Source organism: Zingiber officinale, chromosome 10B, assembly GCF_018446385.1.
Source record: "Zingiber officinale cultivar Zhangliang chromosome 10B, Zo_v1.1, whole genome shotgun sequence".
NCBI classification, from domain to species: Eukaryota; Viridiplantae; Streptophyta; class Magnoliopsida; order Zingiberales; family Zingiberaceae; genus Zingiber; species Zingiber officinale.
In genome coordinates, this window is record NC_056005.1 from 16,533,967 (window position 1) to 16,544,608 (window position 10,642).

A 10,642-nucleotide genomic window follows, 5' to 3' on the forward strand; every position below is an offset into this window, starting at 1 on the left:
ACGAACATAAGATTCTCTGTGAACATTCGGACGGGCATAGCTTGGACGGGCTCAGAAATACTTAACCTTATATAGTTTTGATACACATTCGGCAGGATAAAGACTGAACGAACATAAGATTCTCTGTGAACGCTCCGCCAAGCATATCCTGGACGGGCCCAAAGATACTTAACCTTCTATAGTTCTTGATATGCATTCGGCCGGGTAAAGGCTGAACGAAAATAAAATTCTCTATGAACACCCGGTCGAGCATAGCCTAGACGGGCCCAGAGATACTTAACCTTCTATAGTTCTTGATACGCGTTCGATCGGATAAAGGTTGAACGAACATAAAATTCTCTGTGAACACCCGACCGGGCATAGTCCGGACTGGTCCAGAGATACTTAATCTTCTATAGTTATTGATACACGTTCGGCCAGGTAAAAACTGAACAAACATAAGATTCTCATCGAAGCAACTACTCATCGAAGCCAGCGTGTCGTCTTTACGCCTTCAGACAGGATTAGTGTGTATATGCAGTGAAGTAGGCCTTGAATTTAAGGATTTTAAGAATTTGTTCTTGAATAGGAGTGTCATTGATTTGGACATGTCTAGAAAAGAAGACACAATTCAAATAAGTTGGGGAATGACAGTGTAACCTGAATCTCTCAAGTCAAATTGATGAGTCGATCTTAATCGATTGATCAGCATTTGATTTTTCTTCCTGTTTATAAGAATGATCGATCAATGGATTGGATATGCCAATTAGATTTACATTAATTTCCACCGCAAACTAGTATCCTTGGGCTTCATACAAGATGCATTTGGGCCGACTTGTATCCATGGGTCAGTAGTATTTAGAAATTACACATTATATTGACTCGCATTTCAAATTAATAGCTCTTTTATATTTATAATAGAAAGATTTGATGGAGGTAGATATTGGAAGCGAGGTGTCTAGATAAACCGACACGAGTGTCTTTCAATTTATCTTAGTCGGTGAAAATTTTATAAGACTAGATTGGTCATCCTTAGAATAATCAATTCAAAGAACTAAATATCCTATGCCAATTAAAAAAAAAGAAAAAGAATGATGTACTCCATCCTAATTGGAATGATGAAGATGATGAATGGGAAGTATGTAAGCTTTCATTTCTCCTAGTTAGTTAGCTGCTAAATTGTTCAGAACTGGGTTTGCTGGTTTGAGTTTTTAATCTTTGATAAGTTGTGGTGGATACATGACTAGAAATAGGTCCAAGAGCAGCTTCAAGCATTGCTCTAGTGATTAGACTTAAAAATATGGGAAATAAGCTTCACTTAACAAGCTGATAAATGAAACTAGAAGGCACTACTGATAGATAATTTGATAAACAATACCATAGACATCCTGAAATTAGACGTGCCATGCTATCTAGCTTTGGTAATTTAGCATGTCCGTCCACAAATCTTCTTTTAATTTGATGTAAATCAAAGTTAGCTTAACCTAGAGAGGCTAAAGAAAATGGATTATTAATAATTTACTATAGATCATGTTTTTTTTTGAAAGGATAGCAATTATCTGGACTAGCATGAGAATAAAGAATTGAGGACAAAGAAAAAAACCATCAAAAAGAAAAACTCGTCATTTTTTAGATTTTATCAAAAAAAAAAAAAAAACTTTATTAATAATTGAAGATAATCCTTCAAATATCTAAACAGGATGCTTATATAGATAAATTCTAATTCATAAATACCTAACATACCAAAATATCCAAACACCATAAAATATAAATTACTAAAAATAGAAAAAGATATTTGAATCCTCTAAAAATGTCTTAAATGGTATTTTGTGAGCCCAAAATTTTATGGTTACGATTCTGCAATAATAAATGTTGATTTTTAAATTCTGCTTCATATGCGTAGATAAAGTCTGATTCTGAATTTCAAATAAAAAATTATGATTCGTTGTAAATTAGGTATTCCCATATTGGTCATGTATGACTTTGTAAACTTTTTTTACATTCGAAAGGTGTGGAACATCTTCAAGCGGTGGAGATGGGAAGGATCTCCCGTTGAAACCCAAAAGTCAATTTTATTGATGATCTTAATGAAAGCCATCCGAGTGCCCCTGCTGATGATCTATTAAGAATAAATCGAGGCACCATAAAACACCTATTCATCCTTGAGGAATCATTGGTTGGTTGACTTTGAGCAAGAGAGACTATCATTTCTTGATCATTTAAATTATTGCTTATTTCTAAGTATTCACTCATAGATCTAATATGATCCGTTCCTTTCATGACATCCGCGTTAACATACTATCATTTATAATATTTGGTTTGCCTAGTTGAAATAAAAGTTTAAGCATAATTCGATATCTGTCTCTTTTTCTTTTTTCTGCCGTCCTTGTAATTTAATTAGTGGTGTTATGTCTTTTTCCGTTTTATATTCTAGTGTTTGACTTTTTTTCTACATAGAAAATCCAATTCAGGTCTAAGATATATAATCTTCCAATTTTATATATAGACTAAAATTCACAAGCAATCAGTCACGCATTGTCTATTTTCCTGAACGTTGCCGGGTACCTCAAAGGCCATAAACAAATTCAATTATTAGAAAATATTTATTTATATATTTATAGTTCAACCATTTTCATCAAGTAAGAGTTAAAGATTCAAACTAAAAAAACAGGAGAAGTTTCGTAAAGGCTGACGTTTTGCCTAAGAGGAGACAACACTCTTCTTTTTAAGAAATAATACAAGTCAACGATTCAAATTGGCAATTTGATCATGATGTCTTGCTGATATAACCTTTATACTTATTAAATTTATTATTTAGTTGTTATTCGATTAAATATAGTTTCTCAGGAAGGGTTAAATTGGCATTTAGTAATTTACTTTCACTTAAGAGCGGGAGAAAAGGCAATTTAGTTCACAAAATACCTTTGATATTTCTTTATTTTTTTAATTATAGATATCAAACCGAATTCGTCCCTGTGAAAATAGTAAAATAACTTGGGGGGGAAACTGAAATTTCCTCTCTATAAAATAGGATTGAAGGCTTGGGACTTCTATGCGCTTTCCCAATCCTCCGATCACGCCATCAAGCTCGTCGACTCGCCAACTCCTTCCCCTTTTCCCCTGATGTCGCATGTATTCATTCGTTCTGTTGGTCGGGAATAAGTTTGGTTATTATATTTCATAGTTTCTTAATCTTTCCTTGCAGTTTTCTCCTTGAATTTTGTGATTTCCTTTTGAATGTATTCCATCAGATCGTTGGACCATCCCTTAATTATTTATCTATGTAATATAATCCTTTTATCTTTCGATGTGTCTATTTTTTTTTCCTATGTTGATTGAGTAGGGCATAGATTAGGGTTTGAGATGCTCGGCCTTCGATTATGGTTACTCTCCAAATCTATATACGATATTTTTGAGTATATTACTTATGAGTTAGTGTTGCGTTGCATGTTTTAGAGGTTGATTCATGTAGGAAAATAGGGGAAGCCGTTGTTGTAGAATTAACTTCCTCAGAAGCATGGGATGATTTTTTTTTTTTTTTTAACAAATCAATAGCTCTATTGCATGGAGTTGATTATCCTTTAGTTAGAATTCGTATTCCTATAAAGTGCGAATCAGAATTTTAATTGTTGTTGCCCATTAGTCAACATGCAGATATGAAAGGATTATGATATATTATTTTGCTTTGTTAGATGGAATTGTTAAGGCTTCTCAGAAGCAAAAAATGAAGGCAATATGGTTGGTAGAAAATAGCTTCTGGTCTGTTGTGTGGCTCTTGGAATGATGATAAGATATGGTTAATTTCAATCTAGCACATTAAGATTAGTAGCATAAGAGGAATATCCATTGAGGCCAGACTTTAGAGCAATGAATAATGATTGCACAGATATTATTTGGTTTTCAGCATGCTTTGTGGCAACTAATTTACTCTTTTGCTGCAAGGTCTATTCAGTTCAGAGTACCTTCTATATTGTCTTCTTAAATCTGGAAAAGTGAATATGGAAAATTGTGTACTCACCCTTAAGGACCTTGTATGAAACAGATATGAGCAGGCATGGCGGCGGATTCCACCATTTGCTACCATTGTATGAAATAGACCTGAACACTTGATTTCACTTGGTCTTCTAAATTCTACAAATCCGACAGTGATACTTTTATGTGGTATTAATTTTGTACTTTTACTGTTTTTTTCTCAAAAAACAATGATTTTGTGTGTGTGTGTGCGCGCGCGGTTATCTTTCAACCTCAAATAGTGTGTTGATATATAGTATCCTTGCTTTATATTATCCCTTACTTTGTAATACTTGTAAAACTGAAGGATCGAACGGTTTTTTTATAGTTAGTATAATATGGTTGTCTTCTCGATATGCATGCCACTTTTCTTCTTCCTATTAAATTGAACCAAAATGTGAAGTCTCAACTCTGATTTGACGGCAAAGTATTGGTCTGAGATGCTAGTCTTGAAGATGTATGATTTCTGCAAAAGTGATGTGATTCTGTTTTACAGACTGTTGTTCTTAAGGTTGGTATGTCGTGTGAAGGCTGTGTTGGAGCGGTTAAGAGGGTTCTCACCAAAATGGAAGGTGAATTCTCACCTCGTCATGTTATTTCTTGATGTCTGGCTTTCCTGGAGTTTATTGTTTTCATTAGCCTTCTTTGTAATATATTCACCATTACGAGAACAAACTTATTCGCAAGTTGTGCTGCCATATGAAATGATGACATAAACAACTTTAGTCCTTTCAAAAAAAAAAGAAAAAAGAAAACTCTGGGAAAGAGTATGAGTTGAGAGTCAAGACATTTATCCTTTTGGTAACTTGCAATATCATTTCAACTTTAAGTTCACTTCTTATTTCTTTCAGGTGTTGAATCCTTTGATGTTGATCTGAAGGAGCAGAAAGTGACTGTCAAAGGCAATGTAAACCCTGAAGCTGTTCTTCAGACTGTTTCAAAGACTGGCAAAAGGACTTCATTCTGGGAGGAAGGTGCTCCAGCTGATGCCTCAGCTTCTGCTACGACTGCATGATTACCATCCTTGCCTTCTCTGTATACTCTTTTCAGCTTCATTTGTGTCGTATGGATCTGTTGATGACAATATTACTGCGCTTGTTATGCATGATAAATCCATCGTTTAGTACAGCACCCTAGTTGAAACCTAGTTGCTAGTAAAAAAGCACTATTACATTAAATATAATGATGAAACCTGTTTTAAAGAAATGATTATAGAGGTGTGTTTAATAGTGAACAAGATTGTCAGAATCATCTAATAATGTAAAACTGCTAAATTCATCTAATAGAAAACTCCAGTATCAGTTGAGCTTGCACTAAAGAGGTCAACTAGAGAGTGGGTTTTCTCCATTTGGTATAACAGCTCGAACTATATTCTAAATTGCTGAGTAGGGGAGCCAGAAAAACTTAATTAGGCTTGTTAGCATGGCAAAGAGGCTAATGATCAGAGAACCTCGTTTTCTCGAGGCTAGACGGGCGAGATTTGTAGGACCCACTCTACAAAATTAATATTAGTCCATATAAAATTAATACTATATGAATATATGGACTAACATTAATTTTGACAAAAAAAAAAAGTAGGTTAATCGTGATTGTGAATGAAAGAAAGGAATGATCCTAGAAGAATGCTAATTTGCCCTGGGATCGGTAAGAGGTGGGGCGTATAAATCTGGAAGCAAGAGTTCAATTCTCACGCCGGACACGTTTGAATGCTCACGGAGCTCAAACTTTTGGCATAGTAGGGGTGCCATGTTAGAATTTGCTCGCACTTTTCTGAGATGTTTTCTTAGGGTTGAGATGTTCATCCAAAAATTAGTCTGTCGTAAGAGCAGGATACCTTGTTAAAAAATCAAAAAAAATAAAATAAAATAAAAGAAGAATGTTAATTTCAATTGTAATATTATTTTCCATCTTAATATGTTTAGATAATTAAAACAACCGGTCAATTCATCTTGATGACTCCTCTATTGGACGAAAGAAATATTTTAAAAATTTTAAAATAGGCAGTGCATCATATTATTGTTAATCAAATAATTAATAGTTATTTTATCAAAAATTGTTAATGTTTTATTTATATTATTTAAAATTTTATAATTAAAATATTTTATTTGGAAGACTATTTTAAAATTGATATAAAATAACTTCAGAAGTTTTAGAACATCTACATCAGTTTCTCTATTACTATATCTAAATTTAGAATAAATAATCACTTTTCACTACACACTACATCAAATACTCTAAAATTTTCATCATCCTTAATTTTTTTATTATTTTCTTCTCTTTCTTCTATTTTTTATTATTATATTTATGGAATGAGTGGAAGGAGGATATTAAAAAGATTGAGTGGAAGAAGAGAAATTAAAAAGAAATATTATTTTATTTTTAGGGTAGAGGTTTCTGTTAGGATCTTAGATGGCTAGAGGGGGGTGAATAACCTCTTTAAAAACTTAAACACAATTTCCACAAGGAAACTTGTTAGCACAGCGGAATTAGGAAACTAAAACAAAAAGAAGCAAGGACACTAACACACGAATTTACGAGGTTCGGGGATAACTTGCCCCTACTCCTCGGCGTGTCCGTAAGGTGGACGAATCCTTGATCTTCGGTAGATCGCACCCCGGATAAATTCCGGCTAAAGATCCTCCTTCTCGGTGGAGTAACCTCTCCACAAAGTCTCAAGAAATATATATGTTAAAGCACAAGACTTACAGAGCTCGGTGGCACAGAAGAATGAACTAAAGCTTACAACCACGCGAGGATCAGTGGAAACAGAGAACTTCAAAGACAGCAGTTTTTCACCCGAGAGCTCAAGAACACCACAACGATCAACAGAACGTTTTTCACTTCCTTTTTTTTCTTTTCTGTTCTCTTCTCTCGCTTTTTACTGCTTCTTAAGCTCCTGTTCTCACGCTGTCACGAATCGTGGTCAAGCTGCACAGAATCATCGCTGCAGCCAATCCCTCTTTCTCCTTACCTGGTTCTCTAACCTCACACCAATGAAATCACATTCTTCACTGGTGTCTTCTGAGCTCGAACCAATCACCAGGAGTCAAGCAGATCGTAGCCAGATCACACCAGTAGCCGTTGTTGCTTCAAATGCACCATGCGCCGCGAATCACAGCAGAAAGGCCATTTGTCGTATTTCTCTTATGGACTTAATTTGAAATTAAGCTCGGAATGATACCTGTGATCCTGCAAACTCAAAAGCTAACACCACAGAGAGTTATATGAATCAGGCAGATCAAATGCAGTGGAGGAATCGCAGAAACAAATGTGATCGATCCATGGACCGATCAGGACATATCCTGATCGGTCCGCATCTTATCTGATCGGTCGTGGAGACCGATCAGACTGCAGGTGGATCGGTCTCCATGACCGATCCATGCCTTCTTCTCTTCGCAATACCCTCTCCTGATCGGTCTCCAAGACCGATCAGATTGCACTCAGTGTGCTACAGACCGATCAGATTACACTCAGTGTGCTACTAAGTGTTTCCTGATCGGTCACCAGACCGATCCATGGAAACTCAGTTTTATAGCTTCACTGGATCGGTCTGCCGACCGATCCACTGTCTTATGTATCACTGGATCGGTCTGCCGACCGATCCAATGTACCATGGAATCATTCTGACCTAATTCGGTCCACAGAACGAGCTCCCGAGCCCTCTCTGACCTAGTCCGGAGAACGAGCTACCGAGCCCTCTCCGACTTCGTCCGGTCTAGAGAACGAGCTACCGAGCCCTCTCTGACATAGTCCGGAGAACGAGCTACCGAGCCCTCTCCGACTTCGCGTGCCAAGTTTCCAACTTGGACTTTTCCCTTCCACTCGATCAACCTTGATCATTAATTAAAACGAGTTTAATTAACATCTGATTCAAACTTAAATCTGTGTCAACATCAAAACAACAGCCAGGTCAGACTGTATCAACAGTTTCATTCCTTAAATTTAAAAATCATTATTCATCAAATCTAAATTTAAAGAATGGATAGGATAACTGATATGAATGCTCTTAATAATTTGTGTTCTAATTTTTTGCATCCAAAACAACTCATTTACACACGAAAAGAACACTCGTATTCTATTTAACATACGATCAGAATTTCAAATTTTGAAAATGAAGTCTAATTTTGAATTTAAAAGCATTTGTTAATCTGTTGGCGCTAAGAAATTGATAAAGATAAATTTAAAGTGATTATAAATTATCTTAGAATTAATTTTTCATCAAATTATATTTAGATAATGATAAAAATTCAATTAATTTACATGTATTTTTTAGAAGTAAAAGCCAACCTGCTATTTAACGTGGATCTTTAAATTGATTAATTCTTATTATTACATACTTTTGAAAATAATAAAGATTTCTATTTTTTATTTAAAAATTATATTTTAACGAGTAATTTGACATTTACAAGTCAATTCATGCTTCTTCTTCCTTTTTTTTTTTTTAATTTTCAAAATTTGGGACATTAGATTTGACATCCAGTTTATTTTAAAGAAAAATATTATGAACTTCTAGGTATTCTAAGAATTGACAATATTTTATATTAAAAAAATTAATTTATGAAATAAGTAATTTTCGATAATTTTCAATTATAAAGGGCGTATTTTGTCAAGTTGACATTTTCATTGTATTATATTTTTATTTTTACCTATGCACGTTTTAAATTAACGAGGTGCCAGTTGTCACTTGGATTGCTCAATTATTTGGCTTCGTACCAGAATAATCGGGTGAATCTCCAATTGGTCAAAATTAGGAACGCCAACCTCCAATTCTCCCATCTAACTCTTCCGTTGTATTTTTTTCCCCACGTGATTGTTGTTGTAGATTGCGGTGGCGTATCTACACCTGTTAAATTCTATAATAGATCGAGACTTTGTAGCAGCTCGTGCCAAATTGGGATTTAGAAACATTCCACTACAATGTTTAGATCTAATCCGTTGGCTGCGATTGAATTAATTGGGGCGTAACACCAATTTAAAATCTCAATTTTGATTCTTTCCATGTCACTAATTGAAACATTTATTTGACATTTAACATTTGAAATTGAATCGATGCGGTCGAAATTAGAATGTACAGATTCGGCACCAATGTGATTGACGTCCAACGTGTACTCTTCACTCGCGATCGTCGCCGGAGTTGTTGTCGTCTCGAAGTTCTCTGCGATCAGGTCAGAGGTCGGAAATGTCAATTCCCGGCCGTGGCTTCTCACCGTTACCCAGTTCTCATCCCATTCCCAATTATGACGGTTACCGCCGATTAAGCTTTTCATTCTCACAAGTGGATCCTCCTCCGGCGATTGCTCGGCCAGCTCGTCGTCGTCGGAGAGCAACTCCCAGAACGCCTGGTCCAGAGCGCTGGTAGGAGAAACCCCGTCGAGATTTGCATCGGAATTCGAGGGCGGATGATCCATCTCGGAGCAGGAAGCGACGAACGGGTGCCGGAGGAGCTCCGCCGCCGTCCGCCGCTCGCGCGGGTCCCTTTTCAGACACTTGCTCAGGAAGTCCTTGCAATCTCCCGACGCCCCTCTGGGGAACTCTGGCACGTCGTCGGAGAACGCGATTCGGTGGAGGGCGCTTACGGGGTTCTCAGCCTGCGGCCACGGCGGCCGCCCCGTGGCCATCTCAATGACGGTGCATCCAAGGGCCCACACGTCGGCCGGCGCCCCCTGCTCCTCCCCGCGCGCCACCTCTGGCGCCATGAACATGGGCGTGCCGCCCGAGAAGCGACGATCCGTCTCGTTGCTCCGCTGCGCGCATCCGAAGTCGGCGAGCTTGGCGCGACCGCCGGCGCAGAGCAGCACGTTCTGGCTCTTGACGTCGCAGTGTGCGAAGCCGGCTGCGTGGAGGTAGGCGAGTCCGCCGAGGACGTCGCGGGCGTAGGATCGGATGGAGGGCTCGGCGAGCCGGCCGCCCTGCTTCTTGATGGCCTCGGAGAGCGAGCCGCCAGGGGCGTACTCCAAGAAGAGGTTGAAGCAGGGGCGGAGCCCGGGCGCGGGCAGCGCGACGTCGAAACCCAAGTAGGAGATGACAAAAGGCGAGTCGAGCGCGGACAGAATGCTCTGCTCGCGCTGCAGGGGACCGGAGAAGGCGAGGTCAGAGGACTTGACGGCGAACAACTGGCCGGAGGGCACGGAGGTGGCGAGGGAGACGGTGGCGGAGGCTCCTCGGCCGATGATGGGGCCACGGCGGTAGTCATGGATCGCCATCGGTCGAAGTGGAGGCGCAGGTGTTTCACTGGGCGTTCGCAGGTATTTATTTATCGAGGAAGCCGATTCTAGTTTGGGAATTGGGATCTTTGGATATCCTTGAGCAAAGTCAACGGCGGCTTCATCCGCGTTCAATGCATCACGCGGTCGGACTCGAGGAAGGAAACGAGTGGAGGCACGAGCTTAGAAGGTAGACAATTATTGTTCAAATGTTTATATTATATTGATCGGGGACGATTCATTCCATCGAGGGTTGCGAAGTTAGTTAAGTAATTAGGTGGATGAGACTGACTGAAAGGTCCTTTGTCCCATGAGCTGAGTTAAATTTGGAGTTGCTGCAGAATGGTAGGTAGCAGCAGCCGAAGAGGAGGAGTATCTCCTTATCGTTAGGTAGCCGCTAAAGACCAGAGGAGGAGTATTCTGATTTTGCGCCTTGTAATGTCTTTTCT

General features: G+C 38.5%; 2 protein-coding genes across 5 annotated transcripts; one reads left to right on the top strand and one right to left on the bottom strand.

Moving 5' to 3' along the window:
- The first annotated feature begins 2,997 nt into the window (after positions 1 to 2,997).
- On the top strand, positions 2,998 to 5,118 carry LOC122030286 (copper transport protein ATX1-like). Of its 4 annotated transcripts, none has more exons than XM_042589464.1 (3): positions 2,998 to 3,111; positions 4,487 to 4,562; positions 4,842 to 5,118. In XM_042589464.1, exons 1-3 carry the CDS (start codon positions 3,103 to 3,105, stop codon positions 5,003 to 5,005), a joined length of 249 nt encoding a protein of 82 aa, XP_042445398.1. In that variant the 5' UTR covers positions 2,998 to 3,102; the 3' UTR covers positions 5,006 to 5,118. The 4 variants fall into 4 exon arrangements, with proteins under 4 accessions (XP_042445398.1, XP_042445395.1, XP_042445397.1 ...); XM_042589461.1 differs by having other exon boundaries at positions 3,019 to 3,142; XM_042589463.1 differs by having other exon boundaries at positions 3,019 to 3,130.
- A 3,770-nt stretch (positions 5,119 to 8,888) lies between these two features.
- Positions 8,889 to 10,232, bottom strand: LOC122028976 (mitogen-activated protein kinase kinase kinase 17-like). The gene has a single exon (XM_042587945.1). The coding sequence runs from the start codon at positions 10,191 to 10,193 to the stop codon at positions 8,889 to 8,891; it is 1,305 nt and encodes a 434-aa protein (XP_042443879.1). The 5' UTR covers positions 10,194 to 10,232.
- Between the last annotated feature and the right edge of the window lie 410 nt (positions 10,233 to 10,642).